The 24464-nt window shown below is 39.2% G+C and overlaps 2 protein-coding genes and 1 non-coding gene across 7 annotated transcripts; 2 read left to right on the top strand and 1 right to left on the bottom strand.

Moving 5' to 3' along the window:
* Positions 1–3593: 3593 nt before the first annotated feature.
* On the top strand, positions 3594–11814 carry LOC117407273 (nucleolar protein 58-like). Of its 2 annotated transcripts, none has more exons than XM_034012095.3 (15): positions 3594–3842; positions 4788–4864; positions 5487–5539; positions 5692–5816; positions 6161–6297; positions 6698–6762; positions 7001–7135; positions 7538–7683; positions 8138–8264; positions 8655–8818; positions 9148–9282; positions 9537–9598; positions 10596–10726; positions 11073–11167; positions 11562–11814. In XM_034012095.3, the coding sequence occupies exons 1-15, from the start codon at positions 3798–3800 to the stop codon at positions 11616–11618; spliced, it is 1554 nt and encodes a 517-aa protein (XP_033867986.3). In that variant the 5' UTR covers positions 3594–3797; the 3' UTR covers positions 11619–11814. The 2 variants fall into 2 exon arrangements, with proteins under 2 accessions (XP_033867986.3, XP_033867978.3); XM_034012087.3 differs by having other exon boundaries at positions 3595–3842; positions 11070–11167.
* LOC117414936 (small nucleolar RNA SNORD11B) lies at positions 7819–7902 on the top strand. Its single transcript, XR_004546326.1, has one exon. It is a non-coding gene; the product is annotated as a small nucleolar RNA SNORD11B (small nucleolar RNA).
* A 609-nt stretch (positions 11815–12423) lies between the features above and the next one.
* LOC117407253 (calcium-responsive transcription factor-like) lies at positions 12424–24450 on the bottom strand. 4 transcript variants are annotated; one of them, XM_059032128.1, is made up of 15 exons: positions 24143–24450; positions 21838–21947; positions 20961–21158; positions 20366–20486; positions 20139–20268; positions 19544–19625; positions 18776–18969; positions 18371–18487; positions 17947–18090; positions 17447–17695; positions 16718–16880; positions 16383–16458; positions 16046–16173; positions 15108–15477; positions 12424–14365 (listed from the first exon to the last, which is right to left on the bottom strand). In XM_059032128.1, the coding sequence occupies exons 2-15, from the start codon at positions 21934–21936 to the stop codon at positions 14277–14279; spliced, it is 2160 nt and encodes a 719-aa protein (XP_058888111.1). In that variant the 5' UTR covers positions 21937–21947; positions 24143–24450; the 3' UTR covers positions 12424–14276. The 4 variants fall into 4 exon arrangements, with proteins under 4 accessions (XP_058888111.1, XP_058888112.1, XP_058888109.1 ...); XM_059032129.1 differs by having other exon boundaries at positions 20961–21155; XM_059032126.1 differs by having other exon boundaries at positions 24322–24450.
* Between the last annotated feature and the right edge of the window lie 14 nt (positions 24451–24464).

The following is a 24464-nucleotide window of genomic DNA, read 5'->3' as shown; positions in this document are numbered from 1 at the left end:
AAATATAAGGTATGGGAGAGGGAACGGCACTTCGCGGCTGGTGAGTCAGGAGCGACACCAATGGAATGCATCTTCTAACTCGGCTGCACTCCCAGTATCCCCGCCTCGGCCGCGGACCAGAAAATTGCGCCACTGAGCTGCATCTCCCATCCCGGGAAGGATTGTGTTCTGTTTGGACCAGTGACAGTGAAGTAGGAGGAGTCTACGCCAGCTGGTTGTTGAATGCGAGGAGGGAGATGAGCGAGCAATCTATTCTCTAAAAGAGCTAAACCAATAGCTAAAAACATCAGTTGTAACTGCTTTGACTGCATGCTGCGTCCTGCAGTTTTCTTCCCACCGAACGTATATACAGCCGGCCGCTACAATATTGTCACCTAGTCAAAACATGTTAAATGTACAAAAAGCCAGATTTAAAAAACAGATCATTTCTTACCATTTAAACATATTTGATATAAACATAATCAGAATGATTAAACAAATAATCCATAAAATCGTTTATTATTTTTTTTTTGAAAGGGGCTAACACACAACCTTACTCTGCTATTAACTTGCAGAGCACGCTGATACAGTTTTGAATTAAAAATAAATAAATAAATAAATACATACATACATATATACAGCAAAATCTGACGATTAACAATTATACGGTTTCTTACCGGGACAAAACAATTAAACCCGAAAAATGAGATTGTTTGTTTTCCCAGGATGTCTCTAATGTAGTTCCCCGATCCCAGAGGAACGAGTCCAGCACTTTAGGTACGGTTAGTTTCCCTAGCGGACTTTGTTGTTCACACTTCACACCAAACGTACCTAACCGTACCGACTGCAGACCAAATCCTCTAAACTGACCCAATTGATTAAAATACAAATGAAACTTGTTTATGTGCAATTACCACCATCAGAAATAGACAGTTAGGTGTTTTTACTGATTATTTTTTCGCTCTGACTTCTGGGTGATCAGAATGAAGATGTTCGCTCTTTTTCAAGGTTTCAACCAAACTTATCTGCTGCCGTTTGCTCATTACTGCCAATAAATAAACAGAAATTTTGCAAACCAGTGGTACACACAGTGTGTGTGCATACGGCTGCTGGAGCCAATGTGCCATGCCCCACCTTCTCTATGCTACTGAGCTGTTGTCACATCTACAAGTCAGAGCGTTGTTATAATAGAACAGGTTTCAGTAATGCAAAACAAAATTACGGAGCCCGGGAGGGGACATGAGAGAATATATATATATATATATATATATATATATATATATATATATATATATATATATATATATATATATATAGACGTGCTTAAATGTGTTGGTACCCCTCCACAAAAAACGAAGAATGCACAATTTTCTCTGAAATAACTTGAAACTGACAAAAGTAATTGGCATCCACCATTGTTTATTTCATATTTAATAGAAATCAGACTTTGCTTTTGATTTTTTATTCAACATAATATTGTAATTGTGATATTATAATAAAACAAATGAAAATGGCATGGACAAAAATGATGGGACCGCTAACCTAATATTTTGTTGCACAACCTTTAGAGGCAATCACTGCAATCAAACGTTTTCTGTAGCTCTCAATGAGACTTCTGCACCTGTTAACAGGTAGTTTGGCCCACTCTTCCTGAGCAAACTGCTCCAGCTGTCTCAGGTTTGATGGGTGCCTTCTCCAGACTGCAAGTTTCAGCTCTTTCCATAGATGTTCGATAGGATTCAGGACTCATAGAAGGCCACTTCCGAATAGTCCAATGTTTTGTTCTTATCCATTCTTGGGTGCTTTTAGCTGTGTGTTTTGGGTCATTATCCTGTTGGAGGACCCATGACCTGCGACTGAGACAGAGCTTTCTGACACTGGGCAGTACGTTCCGCTCCAGAATGCCTTGATAGTCTTGAGATTTCATTGTGCCCTGCACAGATTCAAGGCACCCTGTGCCAGGCGCAGCAAAGCAGCCCCAAAACATAACCGAGCCTCCTCCATGTTTCACTGTAGGTATGGTGTTCTTTTCTTTGAAAGCTTCATTTTTTCGCCTGTGAACATAGAGCTGATGTGACTTGCCAAAAAGCTCCAGTTTTTACTCATCTGTCCAAAGGACATTCTTCCAGAAGGATTGTGGCTTGTCAATATGCATTTTAGCAAATTTCAGTCTGGCTTTTTTATGTTTTTCTTTCAAAAGTGGAGTCCTCCTGGGTCTTCTTCCATGGAGCCCTCTCGCTCAAAAAGCGACGGATGGTGCGATCAGAAACTGACATGCCTTCACCTTGGAGTTCAGCTTGTATCTCTTTGGCAGTTATCCTTGGTTCTTTTTCTACCATTCGCACTATCCTTCTGTTCAATCTGGGATTGATTTTCCTCTTGCAGCCGCGCCCAGGGAGGTTGGCTACAGTTCCATGGACCTTAAACTTCTTAATAATATTTGCAACTGTTGCCACAGGAACATCAAGCTGCTTGGAGATGGTCTTGTAGCCTTTACCTTTACCATGCTTGTCTATTATTTTCTTTCTGATCTCCTCAGACAATTCTCTCCTTTGCTTTCTCTGGTCCATGTTCAGTGTGGTGCACACAATGATACCAAACAGCACAGTGACTACTTTTCTCCATTTAAATAGGCTGAATGACTGATTACAAGATTGGAGACATGTGTGCTACTAATTAAAGAAACTAATTAGTTTGAAATATCACTATAATCCAATTATTTATTATCTTTTCTAAGGGGTACCAACAAATGTGTCCAGGCCATTTTAGAATATCTTTGTAGAATAAGCAATAATTCAGCTCTTTTCACAGTTTCTTTGCTTTATCCTATGACATACCAAAGGCATGCAAGTATACATGATAAAATAGCTTTTAATTTCATCACTTTTCAGGAGGAATGAAGCATTATTTCAATGAGCTGTAAGGGTACCAACAAATTTGAGCACGTCTGTATATATATATATATATATATATATATATATATATATATATATATATATATATATATATACACGAGATACCTATGTCGTGCGCGCAAGATAATAAGATAACTTTCAAATAGACAGATACAGTAGTCAGATGGAAAAGTCGTTCATATCAAATATATATTATATATACAGTACCAATATACTTTTTAACAGGATTTCAAGAATAAAATAACCACACAACATACTCATGGGGATGCCTATTTCAATGACGTGCTTCGTTCCAGCAGCTATATTGTTATGTGAACTGTTAATGTTTGTAATGTTACATATTCCCAAAGTTACCAATGTTACCCAAATGTTACATAAGTCTCTACAGCTTTACTCTTTTGAATGCTCCAATACAATATCTGTGCTGGCTGGGGGGGGGGGGGGGGGGGAGGTTACGCTGTATTTCTGCGCATGCGCCATAACACGACTGCTCAGAAAATTGCTCATAATAATTAGGTACTGTCATAATTTGTGAATTTTGTGGGTTTCTTCAAGAGACCTTTGGGAAAAGTGAAATTTACTTCAAAAGTTATATATATATGATTAAAAAAAACACTGCGAAATATGACACGGTTCTGTTAGAAACTTCACCCGAGCGCTCTGTGTATCCCACAATCCCATGCGCGCAACGTGACGGAGGTAAGAGGTATGACTCGCTCAAACACTGCGCATGCGTAAACACAGCACGCGTGCTTCAGGACGGGTGTACAGCGCAAACTCGGGACGCTTCTCCTCGTGGACTGCGTGCAAGAAAAGTTGTAGTCGCAGGAGTGCGTATGGTTCTTTGAAGGAAAAACATTTATATAGATATTTAGGAATAAAGAAGTCAGCATAGCATTGAAAATGCTGGTGTTGTTCGAAACCGCCGCCGGCTATGCTATTTTCAAGGTAAGTAGGAATATGTGGTAGTATATACACGTTTTGAATAGGCCAGTAATTGTCACACATTACTTTTTTATCATACTGTTTTTATCAGGGGATCCAAATCCGATTACACGTTTATATTTGTGTTTTTTTTTTTTATTTTTTTGTTTTGTTTGTTTATCTGCACGAGAGTTTTTGGGGCCTTCCCATTACAATGGTGCCGTCATGTGCTGGATACACCATTACCACCACGTTGCAGCCGGTCCCCACACTTGTGTGTGTGTGTTTTTTTCCTTTTAAAAACACATGCAATAATACTAGTACAATTACGGCTGTGTTGTTCAAGATTTAAATATGCGTGTGTTTTGGATTAATATCTCTAACATTTTAAAAATAATTCTGTATATTAAAATATGATACGCGTGCTTTATAACCTGCAATGTGTAATTTTGTTAAGCTGATAATACAAGTATTTCTTAGAGAGCAATACAAAAATTTATTAATTAGTAAGAGAAACTAACCAAGTTTACAGGTAGGTTTCGCATCACTAGAAATTTGGGGGAAAAAAAAATTATATGAACATAATTTAGATATTTATTTAATGTCAGTAATCAAAGAAACTGCAAAACGAGTCTGCCGGAAGCCATAAGTCAGTAGAGTATTTATTTCATGTCGGGTTTCGAAATGTTTTGTGTCAGTTTAAGTATATGCACAACTACAAAGCGGTACATAATTCAATATGTTAACGTAACATTATTCAACAGGTTTAATTCTACTTTATGAAATAAAATTACTTAATTCTATAGGATGATGCAAAACTATCGGCCATAACTGGATTACGCAAAATTAGTAGTAGCACAGGGACAATAAATATGAACGAGGAGATTGCCTTATCCTTTTTTCTTCAAGTAGGCCCTATATGAATAGAATGGTGTTGAGAGAAACTATTTTTTTTAAATTTCATGACAGGTCCTGGATGAGAAGAAGCTCCAGGAGGTGGATAGTTTATGGAAGCAATTTGAAACTCCAGAAAAAGCAAATAAAATGTAAGTAAGAATTAAGGTAGGCTTGACAAATATTGTTAGAAAACTATCCAAAAGAGGATAAATGTGTACCAAAATACCTATTTGTGCAACATCCTGTGTCTGGCGGTCCAACATCTGCACTAAAAGTAAACCAGTATTCTTGGCAATTGCAATAAATACTAGGACTATGCCAGTAACACAACACCATTGGAACTAAAACATGGCACAGATGTTTCAGCTAGCCTGTCTATCTGAGTGGAAAACCAAAAGGAGGCGGGGAGGGAGAGGAGGAGGTAAGAGGGATGGGGAGGGGCAGAGGAGGCAAGGGTGGGAGGGAGGGGAGAGTATAAATCATAGCACTCCTGCTGTAACAGTAATTATTCGCCAAGGTGTATGAAACCAGTGGCATTAATAGAAGTGCTATAATATTATGATAGCTATATCTGAATTGGGTTCATTGTTTGAATCTCAAACTTTATACTTGCTATACCTTCTGTGATATGATGCATGAATACCTATGATGACTTAATATGTATTGCTTATCTGAACTTTAAGTAGATGCTACAGGTGTTTGCCATTTTTTACATGAGAATCATATTTGTTTTAATTTAAACTTTTTAAAATGCATTTTTTTGTGTTGCAGTGTGAAACTCAAACACTTTGAGAAATTCCAAGACACAACAGAAGCACTGGCAGGTAATTTGAAATTGAACCCTTAAGTTGTAGCTTTGAAGGACTGTTGACAAACAAATCTAATGTCAATTATATGACCAATACATAAATGCTTTATGCTCTTGTGTATTGTACTGTCTTACGTGTTTAACATATATTTTAAAATCTGTTGCTAGCGGCCACTGCACTGGTGGAAGGAAAGATTGGAAAGAGTCTGAAGAAGGTCTTGAAGAAAGTAGTTGCAAAGGAAGCACATGAACAACTGGCCATCAGTGATGCCAAACTGGGGGGAGTAATCAAAGTAAGACATTCCTCAAATTAATTTCAAAGCGTCCTTCAGTACTTTAGTAGTAATTCGTGTGCAAGCTATGTGAATTCATGCTAGGCTTAAATATGGTAGTGTATGGCTTTGCTTTAGGTATTTGTACGTCTGTGCAGATCAAACGGAATTTAAAGCACTGTATCAGCTAATTATCTTTCTGCACTGCAACCTCTGCACTTTATCTGTTCTGAAGACAACAAAAAAGGTTTGCCCACAAATAATTGAAAGAGTAAAAGGGTATTGTGTGGTGTGAAGTGAACTTGGTTTGTTTGCTGAAATGCAAGTTGAAACTAACTGTTTTTTCCCTTCCTCCTCTCTTGTAGGATAAGCTGAACCTGAGTTGCGTACACAATACTGCTATTGCAGAGCTGATGAGGGGTATTCGGAACCAGATGGAATCTTTAATCACTGGCCTGCCTCCCAGGGAGATTAGTGCTATGTCTCTTGGTTTAGCTCACAGGTATGTACATTTTGAATGTTCCTTCATATATAGTAAAAGAATATTCAGGCCAATTTATTATCTTTTGTAAACCATGAGATGCAAGTGGTTTTCTGTCAATGTTGATGCAGTATGCTTACAGATAATTACAATCCCTTCAGCCCTTTAAGACCCACCTACTCTGTATGAAATGACATATGGCCACAGCTCACGGAAAGCGGCAAGCCAGGTAAAGGCAAATTTGGAGGAAAATAACTCCATATTTGAGAACCAGAACCACTCGGAATGGTGTCAAACATAATAAAACGAGGGATATGTAAAAATGCAGTTCTCTTGACGGGCTACTTTTTTTTCGTTATTTTTTTATTTTGTTTGTTTAATCAGTTTGTTGAAGCAGCCTCATTTTGCATTCTGTTCACAGCTTGTCCCGCTACAAACTGAAATTCAGCCCTGATAAAGTGGACACAATGATTGTGCAAGCTATCTGTAAGTACTGCTTTGGTATGTGTTTATTTTAGAGTAGCCATCTGGATAGTGATTTTAAAGTTTTTAAAGCAGTTATATAAAGTTATGGACGAAAGCTGAAATTACCACAAGTGTTAACTTAAATTTACTGAAGTGTGTCTTGTATAGTAGTAAAGGGTTTAATAATATTCTGTCTGAAATGCCTTTCTTTTATTACAACCTTAAATTCAAAGTGTACTAACAATGTAACTTCAAACAGCTCTGCTTGATGACTTGGACAAAGAACTGAACAATTACATCATGCGCTGCAGAGAATGGTACGGGTGGCATTTCCCTGAAATTGGAAAAATCATCACAGACAACCTTGCCTATTGCAAAAGTGTGAAGAAAATAGGTGAGAGTCAGATGCCCAGTGTGGCGTGAGATAGGTATAAGGGTATATAACCCCTTCACTTAGAAATGTTGATGTGGAACAAGTTGAGGGATACGCCTCCCCCCCCCCCCCCCCCCCCCCCGACTTGTTTCGGCTCCTGTCGCTCCCACTCAGCAATTGAATGGTTCTCGGCTTTTTCCGGCGAAAGAACGACTAGACACCCCTTTATTGCGTTGCTATAATGATGTCGGACCCAGTCCGACAAAGGACCTGTGAGGAATAATTGCAATGTCGGACCCAGTCAAACAATGGACCGCAAAGGGTTAAAGACCAGTTTCTGTTGTAGCAAAGGCTTCACACAGTATGGAAGTTACACTATACACAGCTGACTTCAGGTGTTTAATAGTGTATTGCATTCTGCAGGGGTCAGAACCAACGTTGCCACCACAGATCTTTCAGACATTTTGCCTGAGGAGGTGGAGGGAGAGGTGAAAACGGCGGCAGAGATCTCCATGGGGACAGAAGTGTCAGAAGAGGATATTGGGAACATTCTGCACTTGTGTGACCAGGTATGTTTAATTTGCAAAGGTTTTGTCCAGCTGCTAATGGATGATGCTTAATCAGTTGGACTGATTTACATATTTTTTTTAATTAGCATCTCTGTGCTTTAAACAACATTCTCTCAAAATACGTTGGTGGGTCGTAAGCAGCAGTGATGATGATGACGTATTGTCACTTTACTGAATAAAACATGTGGGCTTTAAGTCACTACCTCATCTGAGCTGCAACGTGATCAGTTATTTGTATTGCTGGTTGTAAGCCAACTTATGCCTTCAGTTTCGTTCAGCTATAGATCAAACCACATGTTTGCACAAACAAGCAAGGTGGAAACGTAGGAATAAATTGGAACCTAGAATTATGAAGTGCAGATTACCTTTGTAGCATTATAGCCTCGTTATTGGCATTTTGAATATTGTTGGCTTTCTGAAAAAAAGTTTAACCTTTCAATGTCTTCCTCTTCAGGTAATTGAGATCTCTGAATACCGTGCACAGCTTTATGACTACCTGAAGAACAGAATGATGGCCATAGCTCCAAATCTTACTGTCATGGTAGGAGAACTTGTTGGAGCTAGACTCATTGCACATGCTGGTGAGTTTTTGTTATTCCAATCTTTTTACATTAGTTTTACATTTGGACAGATTTATATATTTTCTCAACTTCACTTGATATAACCAACATACCTACTTGTAGAGTTGATGTGCAGAGAATACTGTATTGTACTTCCGACTTTCATTGAAATGAAGGGTGGTTTCAGTGATGATGAATTTCCAAAACTTCCTGACTTTTCCTGAGGGCAAGTTTAGTCACTACCTCGTCTGAGATTCCCCCTCGCAAAGAGTACATTCAGTGAAAGTTGAGAATGTATAAAGTTTACCTTTGACCATTAATGCAAAGCAATCCTTTTCTTAATGTCATTAATTTACCAAGCCTTCCTTTTCAGGATATATTTTGACCTCCTCTTTGGTCTTTCCTTTGTAGGATCACTCTTGAATTTAGCAAAACACCCAGCTTCCACAGTTCAGATCCTTGGAGCAGAGAAAGCTCTCTTCAGAGCATTAAAGACAAAAAGGGACACTCCTAAGTATGGTTTAATCTACCATGCATCGTTAGTGGGACAGACGACACCAAAAAACAAGGGAAAGGTAACAAGTTTAGCTTGCATTCAGAACATGGTGCAACAAATAGTGTTTGAAACATTTGATTTATATTTTAAGAACAGCTGTAGCAATTGTATGCATTATGGTGCTTCAGTGGTTAAGTGGTGGCAGCATGCCTGAAGTGTTCAATTTTGCTGTACTGATCACTTCGCAATCGTAGTTTCTATGTGGCAGGATTTTAGTGTCTGTGCATGTTACTTGTGTGGAAGAGATTCCTTTAACACAAAAAAGAAATAGTAATATAAATGAGTTTCAACTGCTGTGATAAGTTTGTTTGTGCCTGATATTAAGCTTGCTGCCTCTGTCTTGTGCAGATCTCCAGAATGTTGGCTGCCAAGGCTGCCCTAGCAATCCGCTACGACGCCCTGGGCGAGGACACGAACACAGAACTGGGAGTAGAGAGCAGAGCCAAGCTGGAGGTCAGGTTACGACATCTAGAAGAGAAAGGGGTAAGTTTGTCCTTGAGCATTCATAGTCTACTGAATGGATCAAGAGCTCTAAAGGCCTGTAGTCTGGCAAGAAAATAAAGAATCTGCTGCATGAATAAAATGATTACCAGACAATTGGATGCACTATTTGATACTATGATTTATTTATGTACCTTTTTTTATATATAAAACAAAAGGCAACTCTGACTTCAACTTCCTTTTTATGGCACAACTTTTTTGAGGACCTATATAAGTCTTAATTGTATTTTTTACAGATCAGAAGGATAAGTGGAACAGGAAAAGCAATGGCAAAAACCGAGAAGTACCAACATAAGAGGTGGGCATTGTCTAGACCTAAATTTAAGGATTTCTGTCTCCTTGCTCATTGATGATGATTTCTTTTAAGATTGCCTGATCAACCATGAGGGCAATTTTAGTCACTACCTCATCTGAGAGCCCCCCTGTTGTGCAATACATGCAAATGTCTGAGATGTTGGTCCATAATTAGCACTACTATGGTATATCCCCTTCAGCCACTGCATGTACCATGTTAAGTTTCCTATCTTTTGTAATGCATAATTTAACGTTTTGTTAGGGCAACTTCTCAAACCCCTTGGAGTTCACACAAACTGTTTAACCCTTTGCGGTCCATTGTTGGACCTGGTCCGACATTGCAGTTATTCCTATCGGGTCCATTGTCGGACCCTGTCCGACATCATTATAGAAACGCAAAAAACAGGTTTTAGTCGTTTTTTCTCCGGAAAAAGTCGAGAAAACCATTCAATGGCCGAGTGGGAACGACAGGAGCCGAGACAAGTCGGGGGAAGAAAAAAAAAAGGCGTATCTCATGATTAGTCATACATGGCCCTGGTATCAGATAACGGGGCGGTCATAAGTAAACAAGCTGGCTGATAGTGAGTCCCCGCACAGAGAACATGGACATTTGCAGAGCTTTTTTGAGATGTTATAGTAATAAAATAATGACTTGGATCGCATTATTGAGGAGTTTGGTGATAAAACGAGTGATCAGGAGATGATTGATCGGTATGTACGACTATTATCATTATTATTATTATTTCTTACATAGGTGAAAGCTATAGCGAACGAAAGGGTGGGGGGGGCTGGAGATGCCTAGTGAGTGCTTTGTTGATATGCAGGGCCATTTAAACCCATTTGACTGTGAAAAAAAATACTTTTAAACAGCGCGTCTAAAATTAACTGCGCATGTGAAAATTAATTAGACCTGGCGTGCCTGACGCGCATTTAATAAATGGACCGCAAAGGGTTAAACATTGGTATTTATATGACTTCATTATTTGAATTCCTTTTTGCAGTGAAGTGAAAACATACGACCCATCTGGAGACTCCACGTTGCCCTCGGTTTCAAAGAAAAGAAAATTAGAAGAGGCAGAGGAACCGACTGAAGTCAAAGTGAAGAAAATGAAAAAGGAACGCATACCAGAAGGTTGGTGCCATGTAAATGTAACTGCTTTAGCACAGTGAGGCTGTCAGTAATGTACAATAGAAAAGTGAATATGAGAATTGATCCAGAGCAACTTCTTTGGGGTTTTATATTGTTTGCATTGATTTGAATGTCCGTTTTTAACCCAGGGATTTCTTACAAATTAACAATTGCATGGAACCCTACACTATAAAGTTGTGGATTTAGAAAAATGGGTTATAGTATAGATTTTAAAATACTCAAATTTATACTGACTGTTGCTAAAACATTGTTAGGGTTAAATGCCCTGTGGAATCTGGAGAGGTGGAGAAAGTGCAGATTTAATTTGTAATTGTTTGTAACACAGCAGTAGAGGAGGAGGAGGAGGCAGCAGAGGAGCCTCCAAAGAAAAAGAAAAAGAAGCATGAGCCAGCTGAGGAGGAAGAACCTGCTGCTGTAGAGGAAGTAAGTTTGACTAGATTTAGAAATACTTCAAAATTATTCACAATTTACAATTTACAATGCAGCTGGCAGGATATAGTTGAATGTCTCCAAAACTGGAAATGTCATGTTGGTTTTGGAAATAAAGGTTTGTTTTAGATTTACATGAGACCAGGTCAATCTAAAGTTCTATCTCCTTTTTTTTAATTCTTTTTTTTTTGGAAAGGCCTTAAACCCAGGAACTGTTCTCTGAATTGTTGGATTTAAATGATTTTAAAAAGCACCAATATCTGTTTTGTAGCTATATATTTTCTCTCGTATTTACATATTTCCAAGAAATGGAAGTTTTGATTTGGAGTTCTCAACTACCCTTTAGATTTGCACCTGTTTTCTCTAATACACGTTTTCTTTGTTTTAGCCCTCAGAGAAAAAGAAGAAAAAGAAAAAGAAAGCAAAGGAAGAGGAGGATGAATAAAGCAGCACTGTTTTATATTTGCTTTGGCCATACCCAGTGTCTGTCTCTTTCCCTTTTATACAGTTTTTAATTTCATATTCATTAGTCACTGCCATATGATTGTTACACAAGATGAATTTTACATGACCCATGTATTTTAGAGCTTTCATTTTGATTTGTCCCCATTTTGTACAGATACAGATCTTACTGTAAAATATTTTGGACTACTGTCTTCTTTTGACTGCATACAGTTTAACAATGAGTAATGCTAGCTACGGGTATTAAATATATGGGCAACACCACTATCTGTGATAGGACTTGGAAGAATGAATGCAAGAGTGTTGTGGCTGTGGAATAATGCCATGCAGATCAGAAATCTGACATTTCAGTACATTGGGTTTTCACCTGCTCAGTGGGGGAACACCACACCAAAGTATTAATCTCATAACCCTAAACAACATCCTGAAGCTGTTTAAAGATTAAAACGGGTGCCATATAAAGTAATGTGACAATAGGAACGGTAACTTCTGCAAATATTCCATATTGTGTTGGTTGTAGTTTCAGTCTTCTAGACCCTTTTTGTTTGGGACAAGAGGTTTAGTGGCTTTAGAATCTGTGACCCCACATGTTATTTATATTTAAGTCAGTTGGGTTTTTAAAATATACAGTGTTGTAATGCACTGGAGGTCAGTACTGGGGCAGAATGCCCTGTAATAAGTTTGGTTTTGTATATCTGAGAAAAGAGAGAACCATAATATCTGGGTCTAATCCAAAGGAAATATACATACTATGTGTGTAGAATAAGGAGCTAGTAGTCAAGAAAATCTTATTTTAATAAACATTTTAGTTTAATACATTTTGTGTGTTCTACACCACTGGTTCTCAACCCCAGTCCTCGGACCCTTGTGTCTTCCGGTTTTCATTCCAACTGAGCTCTCCGTTACTTAACTAAACCCTTAATGGAACTAATTAGCTTAATTAAGCTTTTTAATTGTTCTCCACTCCTAAAAAGTTGCAGATTTCAAGTTACTTTTAACATTTTATAGTTGAGTTGAAATCTCCCAACTGTTGGTTGAGCTGGAAACAATTAAAATGGCCTAATTAAGCTGTTTAGTTGAGTAATTGAGAGCTCAGTTGGAATGAAAATCAGAAGACGGGTCTCTAAGGACCAGGGTTGAGAAGCACTGTTCTACACAACATTAAAGTTGTGCTGCGTGCGTTGTCATTTGGAATATAAATATCATTTTACATACATTTACTTGTCATGTAGAGAATAGATGTTGAACAGCTGCATAACAAGGGAATGCTAAATCAATACATACAATTAATGTTTTCCTTCTGCTTTCATGTGTTTATTTTGCATAGGTATTTCTAGTTCGTGAAAATAAAACAATGCCAGCAGCTCAATAATTTAAATAAAACCTGGTTTTGATAAAAAGTGTAACAAAAAGGTTATTCAGAAACAACATACAATTGGATACTTTACGTGTTTCAACACTGTACAGTTTCATATAATACACCATTCTTCAGGAGAAATCAAAGCAACTTAAATACTCTTTTTCACAAACAAATGGGATCTGAGAAGACTACATCCTCCAGTTGAAACTGATTGTCAGATAAAAATAACCTGAGATGGTTCAACTGGTGGATGTTTCTATACAAAGATTTCTGTTTGGTGGTGGCAGAAACACCCCATCTATATAGACAATCGTAGCATTTACATGGTAAAAGTATTTTCATGACTTTAAAATTATCTGAATATTTCACAATGGAATATGAGCATGAGTGCATTTAAAAACGTACTCTGGCTAAAAAGTTGCATGATTTAATGAAGTAAACCGTACATTGCAGACAATGAAACACCTATATAGCAGGTAAAAAAACACAATATAATTCATTGTTTATTGGTGGGGTATAACCTATGCATTTACTTACGTTGTCAGCAGTAGTTTAACCTAATAACGTATTGAATACCTACAAAATAAGTAAATGTCAATATTTTAAGTTGTTTTATTATATTCCATTTGGAGATTCAAAACTATCTCCCCAGCAATGTAAAGAAGAGTAAGCTCCCTCCTTCCAAACCAATTGACAAGAAAGAACAGACCAGTCATTTTCAATGTAGAGACAGTCAGCAGATCTCCACCGTTTAATTTGGAAAGTTCAATCGGATAATTCTGGTTGTTGTAAGGCAGGGAGTCCACTGTACTTTCCCTCCCACCTTGAGCAGCACCTTTGTGAAATGTACTACAAAATAAAACATGCCGCTGAGTATGTGTAACCAAGGCTTATAGGTCTGTCAAATAAAATAATACAGTAGTTTTGAGTTCACAAAATATTCATGTCATCAGTACTCTTGCTAATGGGATTTATCATGTAAGCACATTTTAACAAATGCTATATATATATATATATATATATATATATATATATATATATATATATATATATATAATAATGACCTCTTGCATAGCTGAATTGAAATTGTACCACTTGCCCCTTCAAAAGTGCTGTTCTTGTTCACTGGTCCTGCTGCCCCATTAAACTACAGAAAGTTCTTAACAGAAACAGTGAATTCAGGGCTTCAAGGCTCCTGAGTTGCAGAGACTTACATGAGGTTAGCTGACATTATAATGGTGACAGGCCCACTGGTGTAAGGCAGGGTTCTCATCTGTCTGGTCAGTGCCCAGTTGCATTGCCACCTTCTGAAATGCTCCTGTTATCAGCTTCCACTTTTACCTGGCTTGAGCAGACTGAGTTGTTCTGAGCTAAAATATCACAGCAATAAATCCAAATGTGATGAATTCTTATTATTTTACTTTATACACACCGATTCATAAAAAAAAGTTGACAGATAAGGTGTGTTATTTATGACTCACCCAGTATAACACACAGTATTAAAGTAAAGATACATTTAAAGGAGTGACTACAATTCTGCATCACGCTTTGGTAATAATGCACCTTCATGATGGATACCAGGCATTGTTTCTGAACTAACTAACAAATTAAAAAAAAATTAAAAAAATATAAATATAAAAAGTACAAATTAAGAGTTAAAATTTTAGTACAACAGTGGAATTCCTAGATCATGACCACCATAGGGGAAAATGGTCCAAATAGACTAGAGAGATCCTCAGAGTTTTCATCTTCAAATTGTATGAGACTGATGGATGGCCTTAATGATGAGCTCATTTTTAAATAGAGCTGGAGTTTACTGTACAATCTTTGGGGAAGAGACCTAAGCTTCAAATTCTGATGGAAAAGAAACCAAGTCAACTAGAAACATCTTTTCTGCTCGTGCCTTCATCTTAAGTGTGTTAGTGTTACTCAGCTCTATAACAAACTGTGTGTCGACTTGAGTTTCTAAAGCACTGTTTTCGTCTGCCACTGGGATAGAGTTCCATTCATTTCTGCCGGCAGCAGAGGAATATCAATGCAGTTTGAATAGAGATGGACGGTGTCATGGAGCAGATAGAAACGTGCATTAATGCTTTACTTCAGAGAGCTTACCAGTGCTGGCTGGGTCATCCATGATGTGCACTGGAATGGTCTGCCCGTCTTCCAGCAGGATCTGGTGCATCCCCCCATCCATGGAGCTCTCTCCCACAGCAGACACTGCCACCAGCTGGCCCATGCCCAGGAGGCTGGGGTCAGGGATGGACACATTTACCAGGGTGGGCGGCGCCATCACATTCTCTGAAAGGGAGGCGCTGGGCTGCAGGAACTGCGTGGGACTCAGGAGCAGAGGGTGGGAGGTGGAGAGGCTTCCTGAGTCCAGGATCTCTGTAGCCTGGCTGACTGCTGGGAGGGGCTGGGCATTCACTGCCATCAGTGCAGGCAACCCATCATGGGGATTGAATGTGGGCTGCAGATGGATTCCCTTCACCAGGAAACAAACAAACATCACTATATACAATATCAGTGGTCTTGTACATGAAACCTAAAATGCTTTAGAAACATGAAAATACACGTTCCATAGTTTCATTGACATATGGTTGCAATAGCAATAGAAATGGGGAGAACCAAACATTTGAAACATCTGTTAAAGGTGTCATATGATCATTCCAGCTCAAGAGGACCAACAAAAAGCCAGTGAAGCATGGTTAAAAGGGATGTTATATTTCTAGATCTGTATCATCAAATGGAGGAAGCATCTCCGCAAAATTTGGTCCACTTGAGCTGGAATTACCCCACAGGGTGTAGGGCCATCTTCAGAAGCCAGCAAGGAACTGATTTGACTTGGCTAGTCTCAAATGTGTTTAAATTGTTCTGGAGGGATACAGGATAATTCATGAGCAAAATTTCTCAAGAAATGTGTGCAGGAAGCATTGTGAGAACTGCGTGCTTGCCATGAGCCTTAAATCAAAGTTTGTCAGATTTGCTCATTGTGAGCACAAAGTGACTTCAAAAGGAAAGATTTACACAAAAGCATGTAGACAATTATTCACCTGTAACTGTGCAAATATCTTGGGCTGTAGGGAGGAGAAGGAGCTGAGGAGTTGAACTGCCTCAGGAGACAGCGTGTCACTGACTTCTAGATTCCCTGCCTTTGAGATCATCAAATCCACCGGGGCTTCTGTAAAGATACCAACATCCAGATCATCCAAGAGCCATTTATTCAGAGACTGGATTCGAATGACTACTTACAGTCAAGGAAATGTCTACTTCTCCATTTGTGTACGTACTATATTGTAACAGTTTGCAGTTTGTGCACTGCATTTTAAAACTGCTTGGAATTTTTCGACTAATGCCTTCATCAGTGTTGCTTGGAATCTAGGATATTACCGTCCATTGTTGTTGGAGCAAGTGTCAATGTCACTGTCTCTGTTATTGGGTTTCCACTGTCTGTAGTCCACTGAAGCTAAAGAAAAGCAAAGCGAAAGAACACTTTAACATTTGACACTTTTTACTTCCAGATGCTCTCCAGACCACAGGGTCTAATGGAACACAAATACAAATCATATAGGGAGAGCTGTACTATACAACATGACATCCACCCGAGAGGGGCGAAAATCAGCTTGTATCTTACATCTCCAAACTATAACTGCTGTATAGCCTCAACATCGGGGGTATGTGGGTATTTACATTATTCTGGTATGTCAGCCAAGCTTAGCACATACCCTTGTATCAGCTGCCTCTGGATTGTAATCAGGATTTTCCTGGTGAAGGGCCTTCTGTGCCTCGTGGATATGATTCTTAATGTCATTCACTGTTGGAAAGTAGCACAGGTTGTGTCTTTCAGGAACCTCGTCTGCTTTGAACATCTCTCGCTCTACGAACTTCCTGAAAACCGGAATGCAAAACAAAAAATTTGCATCCTGTTATCTTGCTCAGAATACACAAGACAGACAGTAAGTATCCCGCTGCCCTTAAAGACAGAGAGGTGAAGTATGAGCTGCTCTGGTTGCAATCTGAGCAAAGTCAACAGCCATCACATTTTTGATGTCCTTGAAGACTGGCGAAACTACAGGTCAGCACCTGAACTCGAGTCAAAAGCCAGGTCCACACCAAAGTTACCAAAGTTATCGGACATCGCCTTTGTCATTGAAAGGGATTTGTGGAAGTATTATGATTTGTGGAAATAAAAAACTAAACTCTTGATTTCCCCCTGCTAGTATAATTAAAATGATATCACAGTTTAAAATCACCTGTACAATTAAAATTATATCACAATTTAAAATCACCTGTTTTCTGTACATCTGACTTAGAAGGCCAGGTCCAGTATTTATATGTAAGTCTGTGGTGTTCACTTATTTATATGTAATAAACTTACATTTATATGTAAGTCTGTTTTTCATTTCTGGTGTTCACTTAATTGAAATGAAAAAGAGCCTGTAAATTAAAATGACCTGAGCTGTTTCCTGACCATGTAGACCTGGTCGTATCCCTGAGAGACCAGCTCACAGATCTTCTCAGCCACGCGTGGGTGTAGGCGCGAGGGAACGCAGCTGGTGTCTTCTCCCGGCGCCTCCTCTTCCTCCTCTTCCAGCTCCTCTTCCTCAGGCACAGGCAGGGGGAGCTGCGTGGGCGGAGGGAAGTACGCAGTCTCCAAGTCATGGTACTGGTGGGCCTTTTGAGTGGGCAGCTGAACATAATACCTGTCAAGATAATAAAGAGGTGATAACATTTAAAACCAGATAGCCAGGGGGTTTTAATCCACTATCAGAGACCGGAGACAGACCAATGGACTGAATCTTGTCTACAGTGCTGGAAGTTATTAAGTACCAAGAAGCAAACATTTTTAATGGAATACTGTGTTGTAATAAAAAGGGCATTTCTTTAAGCCGAATTGGTAAAGCTACATTGGACACAAGTATAGTACACGAGTGACTGAACATCGCAAATTTACCTCAACACTCCTCCTGCATCCCAGAGGCTCTTCTTCAGATTCAAAAAAGCTTTCTCTTGTTCTTGCCTGACAATTTTCTTGTCAACTTTGGGGTCTGTCGGCACTCTGTGTTCAGGGAACTTCTTTACCTTCTTGATGTAAATCCTTGGGGGAGGGATTAATATCAAGACAATAAAAACAGCTTAAGAACGGCAGAGAAACCAAAAATACTAAATTTCCATATAAATGAATGCGCCCCGCTTTTGAAATGGATCCTGAAAATCACCCTTTTAAAATATCGATATTGCTACTTTTTTTTTTTTTTTTAAAGCAAGACTCTGTCTTTGTAAGATGCAGTTGCACCAAAGGTTGTCTCATGTAGTGATAAAAGGGAATGGGTACTACTCATTATGACTTTCTCTCTATGTTAATGCGTGACCCTCACCTCGCTGGACAGGTTGCCTTGTATTGCTGGTTTGGGTTGACCTCATTCTCTACAGTCTTCTTAGGCTGCAGTCCTTTCCGTCTTGGTCCAAACTGACACTCCATCACTATAGCCCTGCTGCCTGCGTCGTTAACAGTCACAGAATATGGACAGATTTAACATGAACAGCGCAACATCAGCAATTAAGCTCCTTAAACCAGAATGTATTGAAGGATTGATAAACCATATGAAAACATACTACATAATGCATTTCAGTCATCCATCAGACTTTCCTCCAATAGAAGTAAAACCCTATTTAACTGTAGCTCTGCCACTCGTTAGTAATCAGGCCCCACTTGTGGTGTAAAATCTAATAGGTCACTGAGACCCAGAATGTATCCTGCGTAACTCGAATCCTGCGCAGACTTGCCTGCATTCACAAAGGGTATCCCGTCGTAGGGCACGTACTGAGACTTCCACATGAGCCTGGTGGCCGGTTTGGCCGGACTGGGAGACTGCCGGGTCCCCCACACGCTCTGAGTCTGCTGCTTGTGCAGCGTCAGCACCCCCTCCAGCTCAGCTTCGTTCAAACAGTAACCGCGGAACGAGTCTCCGATTTTCTGAATTCCAGTAAAAAGAAAAACAAAACACTTTGAGATTATGGGTAAACAAACAGCATGTAAAACAGAGGGTAGGGCAATGCACTAGAAAGCACAAATGACAGCCGATGATATATGGTGCTGTTATTCCACACTGCTGCCTACCCTCATACTGAGGAACTGAAAGAGGTTTGTGTTGTGAATACCTGTCCATTTAGACTAAGAATCCATCTAAATGTTTACAGTGGTAAATATTTTATACATTTTGGTGATGACTCACTGTGCGAATTTAAGCCTTTCGAAAGCTACAATTGTGGTGGAACTGAACCATTTAGAGGTTGGGCACAGCCAGTACTGTATGGTCTATTCATGACATGGTCTTCTACAGTAAATGACACTGTCAAATGTACATGTTTATTTAAATGAATAGCAGGACATATTGCATTGATAGTGGTTCTTGTGTGTAATCTGGATTAGAACAATGGTGCAGTATGCGCATCATGTCTTTCTCAGTTAATGAGAATGCATGTGAATCATGTTTTCTGGTTGTCTGAAAGGGGTGTGATGAGGGCTTCTCAAGGCGCATGAAACTGACCTCACAGCTCCTGAGTCTCCGGGCCCAGGCGGGTGTGTTGGGTGGGAGAGGCTTGGAAGGCACCGCGAAACAGTTATCAGCGCTGTGGAAGAAACCAAAGCGAAATGAAAAGGGAAGCACGGCCTCTTCGAACCATCTGTTTGTCACCTGTTACCGTAAGTACAGTTGCTCATCAATATGCACGTCATGGAACACCATGGGTTTCGGCCTGCATCACAGCTGGAACAGATAGGTACTGTGGGCCGTACCCACAAAGCACTTGCAACTCTGCTTTTGGGGAAAGCAGGACTAATTAAACTATAAGTGTAAGCAAACCAGCAAGAAAGAAATTAAGGTGCACGTAAAATCTGTTAAATGACCCCATTAGTTAGTTTTCCAAGCTTTGGAAGATTGTTAGAAAGTGGAATGGCATTATGGGGCAAATGGAAGCCACGACCATGCCCCTTGTAACTAGTTCTTCGTTATAAAGGAGAGCCTAATAAAGGGGAAGCACTGTATGCAATTCTGGGGCAGAATGGCAGAGTTCAACACAAAACATATGTATGCAACTATAACATAAGTGCGGACTTTGTTAAAAAAAAAAACAGACTCCCACCTGGGTGCTGTGTTTTTCGGCAGGGTAAGGGAAGGCTGGGAAAGCGTCACGTAGCCACTTGTGCTGTCTGCTATTGCACTCAAGGAAACTGTTTGCAATTCACTGACAGCTGTCTTTTCTTCACAGGAATCTACGTAGAAAATGAAAAAGGTACTCTTTAGCGACTAGAAAATATCTACTATACGTTATCAGAATTGCGCTGCTGCACCCTTAACATAAAATCTTACTCTGTGCGGCCGTCACATCCAGGAGCTGTCCCTGAGGTAGTAACACCTGCGCTGATCCTAACTGGCTGGATGGAATCACATGGAAGACCTGTCCATTCTCTGATTGGCCAGTGACAATCACCTTTAGACAGAGAAACAAACAGACACACATTAAAAAACAATTCAGAGAAAAAAATTTAATTATAAAAATGACAGCGGCTTAGCTGAATGAATTTGAAAGCAATACAGAACGTTGGCTCACACCATCATATACTTAAAAAAAAGAATGTTAAAAAAATTATAATTATGTTGATTTAAAGTCCCTACATAGTTTCCCACAGTAAAACCATAGCAATGTGTAATGTGTAGCACAGTAAAAGCTTGGCACAGCGTAACTGCATGACAAACCAGGGTAAACTATAGTAAATAGTAACCATGGGAAAACTGCAGAAATACTGTGCAAGCTTTCATAAGGGGTGTGTTCTCTCCCAGCCTGACCTTCAACCTCGCATGAACCCAGGAGTGGCTGGGTACACTTATTCTTACAAAACTCTCATAATACAATTAGGTGAAAATGCTTCTGTGAAATGGCCCCCAGACTTGCTGTGTTACTAACCATGCGCTCGTATTGGACAGGCTGTCCATTCTGATCGAAGATGTGGAACTGACTGCTGGCGTTGGGCTGGCTATGGGATGCTTGCTCAGGCACATTCCCACACGCTGGGGGATTGTCTGTTTGCAGTGTGATCGGCAGGACTGCAGACGAGTTTTGGTGTTCCAGGGTGGGCTGGTTGGCATTGATACCAGGCAGCTGCTTGAAAATACAGGGACGGTAAAAAATAAACAGCATTATTGTATAACTCTTTGAGTGCCACAGACAGGGTAACTTTTTAGAGCATTACATCTCTATAATAACCCATCTCTACTCAAGTCAAAATATGACTAAGGGGATTCAGGATTGTTATTGGACTAAATACCTCTTTATTATTAGTTGTCGAGTTTGCTTTGGGACCATCCAAATGGGGATTTTACTAACACTGAAGGATGAGCTATCCCGAAAGCCATGTCCTTTTCATCCAAAATGAATAAAATAAGTTATCTATGGTACGGTCCTAGTGACAGGAAGAAGTTTAACCGTCCATGTGATGCAGGGTTTAGATACAGAATTTAAACCACTGCCACAACACAACGATTAGCTTTGTACGGGATATTTAGCAGTAGAAATCTGTACCAAGCCTGTTCGTCAGAACAGAGTCACAGAGTGGTCACTTTGGAGACTATTCCTTGTGAAATAATTTGTGCAATATTGATTGTGGAAGCACCTGCCAACCAACCAAGTGCCAATTATCATCCATCTATCAAAATGTGTCTTGTACAAGAGAAATGCATAGGTCAGAGAATCCATTTGCAGAACAAGATCAAGCATTTACATTTACACAAAAGTGTGTGCTAGACATCCCAGGTCTTTGTCCAGACGTCGACTGACTACACACCTGGAAAACCTGCTGTGCACCCTCAGGTACCTCTGCAATGTTGGGCTCTGCTCCCAGTAATTCATGTGCTCTCTCCATACAGATTTCATTCTCTTCCATGTCCCATGAACCTGGCAAAGATAAACATACCTTTTGAGCACTGTTCACAGACACACACACACAGACCTGTCCCTGTGTACATATTTTATTATTATTATTTATTTCTTAGCTGACGCCCTTATCCAGGGCGACTTACAATTGTTACAAGATATCACATTATACATTATTTCACATTATCTTACATACAATTCCCCATTTATACAGTTGGGTTTTTACTGGAGCAATCTAGGTAAAGTACCTTGCTCAAGGGTACAACAGCAGTATCCTCCTCTGGGGATTGAACCCACAACCCTCCGGTCAAGAGTCAAGAGCGCTAACCACTACTCTACACTGCTGCCCTATAACGGCATGGAGATGCTGTTGACTGCTTTAAGAGTGCAAAGAAAGAAGAACATTTTTGAAGATCTGTATGCTTTGTGGAATTATGCTTCACACAACCAACCATAAAAATGGCGGGGGGTCAAATAGTCAATTTACTGGCTATTTAATAGGGGACATGCAGAATTTTTTTTTCTCAAACGTAAAACACAGATAGTATTTATTTATTAACCACTGTTTGTTAGGTGCTATATAAAGCAATTCAGTCAAACATCGCATTGCGCTTCACAATATCCAATATACATGTAGCAATAGAATGCCTTTACATATCATTCACTTTGAAATCTGTCATATTTTTATGTCGCGGTTCCGCAGCATTTTGAACCTAGACGTTTTTGACATGTTCTATATCAATGCATGGCCCCAGTGCTGCAGATTATTACAAACACCCTGGCTATTTTAATAATTATTAGAAAACCCTGGCTATTTTAATAACTGGAATAACGAAAGCTCTTGTTGGTCTCCACCCTTTACTACACCCCTAAAACATGGATCCAGTACAACAATAAGAATACGGTTCGGTACGTTGGTTTTACACCTTGTGAATGTGGAAGCAATTCTGACTAATTAGAAGTAACACATGGCCCCCACCAACACAATAGGGCGTGTGTGTGTGTGTAACGTGTCCTAAGCAAATGTCTGACCTTTAAATAATTCTGCTTTGGGAACTAAAAAAAAAAAAAAAAAAAAAACCCAGCACAGTCATAAAGTTTGGAGATTGATGCTTCCCATCTCAGGTTAAAGTAATTTCAAATATAAAAATAAATAAATAAAAGGATGGGTGATGTCAAATATTATTGTTTCTTGCCTTACAGTGTAAATTAGTTATGCTAAAAACACAAATCTTATATTTAGGACAACCAGCGTCATGTTGTATTTTATTAGTATACATTTTACTGTCTATATCTGATGAAAAGACAGACAAACCTCGTAATTCACTTTACCATGTATTTGTATTTTTAAGTGTCTCCAGTGTTTTATTAAGTTAACCATTCATAAATGAGGCGCACAGTTGAAACAGCTATCGGTTACATTAATAACCAGTAATAGACTCGTAAAGCAACGGTAGCTTTTAGGTAAAGTAATTATCTATGCAATGGATACAGTTAGCTACTTACAGAAAATCTGTATAAAATGAGAAATATCATAGGCACACGCGCTGATTACACACTGCAGTCTAACAGAATCTGAAGCCACGAGGATCATTTACATCAGTGTGTCAATAAGGTTGTTAAAAATATCCGTTATGACCTACATGGTCTTAGTAATTAAATAATGTCTAATAATAATCCCTGAAATTATGTAGCAACATACCGGTACACACTAATGCTGTAGCAACATACCAGTACAAGCTAATAAATATAAAAACTAAATTAGCACCTTATTTCCTGTCTTTAATTGTATTCTAATTTTCAACGGCAGATTATTATTTTAATCATACTAAATAAAGGAAACAGAAGCCTCACATGAAAGGGAAGTTAAAAAAACAAAGTCAATAAAATATAATTGACATACAACACACTATTTGAGGGGCAGATTATTACAAGGTCGTAATAACTCAATCCTGTACTCAAGGCTAACCAAAAAAGCTCCTTAGTTATTTGCATTTAATACACCACGCATTTACAAGAACGCCATGTTGGATGATGCAGAAATAAAGGCTTTCTTAAATGCTGGGATTAAAACGAATTCCCCCTAGAAAACAACAGCTGTGATCGATTCAAAGCATGCTGTGCCTGCCCTGTCTCTTTAACTTGCTTCCTCTCTGGAGTTCCAGAATGGAATTAAACCAAGGAAGGACAGAAAATTCAAAACGAGTCTACTCAACCTCGTCTTCAACCCGGACTTCACCCGCTGCCACCATGGAGACAAAGCGCGAGCACCGTACTGCAGGCAAAGTGCGCAACACCAGCTCTCGTAGGCCACCGTAATTCGATCCGGAACGTAATAAACACATCAGTCAAGCTGCTTCTGACTTTATTGAAGCAGATAAATAATTATACATACCTTTTGGCATAAACAGTTAAGTCACTGTGCAATGCCATTTTTGTAGAACACGTGACAAGAAACATGGTTTGGGGAAGAACTATCAAACAAAAGTAACCAAGTCCTAAAAATATATATTACCCCTTAAGACCAGACTGTACTAA

The sequence above is a fragment of the Acipenser ruthenus genome, chromosome 10, assembly GCF_902713425.1.
Source record: "Acipenser ruthenus chromosome 10, fAciRut3.2 maternal haplotype, whole genome shotgun sequence".
NCBI lineage: Eukaryota > Metazoa > Chordata > Actinopteri > Acipenseriformes > Acipenseridae > Acipenser > Acipenser ruthenus.
This window is presented reverse-complemented; position numbering and strand designations above follow the sequence as displayed.

Excerpts from the sequence above, each read along its gene's own strand:
- LOC117407273 (XM_034012087.3), top strand. The coding sequence starts at position 3,798 with ATGCTGGTGTTGTTCGAAACCGCCGCCGGCTATGCTATTTTCAAG. Across the intron at positions 3,843-4,787 it reads CCGGCTATGCTATTTTCAAG|GTCCTGGATGAGAAGAAGCT; the intron begins GTAAGTAGGAAT and ends ATTTCATGACAG. Across the intron at positions 7,684-8,137 it reads TTCTGCACTTGTGTGACCAG|GTAATTGAGATCTCTGAATA; the intron begins GTATGTTTAATT and ends CTTCCTCTTCAG.
- LOC117407253 (XM_059032126.1), bottom strand. Across the intron at positions 19,626-20,138 it reads CCGAAAAACACAGCACCCAG|CGCTGATAACTGTTTCGCGG; the intron begins GTGGGAGTCTGT and ends TTTCTTCCACAG. Across the intron at positions 16,459-16,717 it reads CAGAGGCAGCTGATACAAGG|CTTCAGTGGACTACAGACAG; the intron begins GTATGTGCTAAG and ends GCTTTTCTTTAG.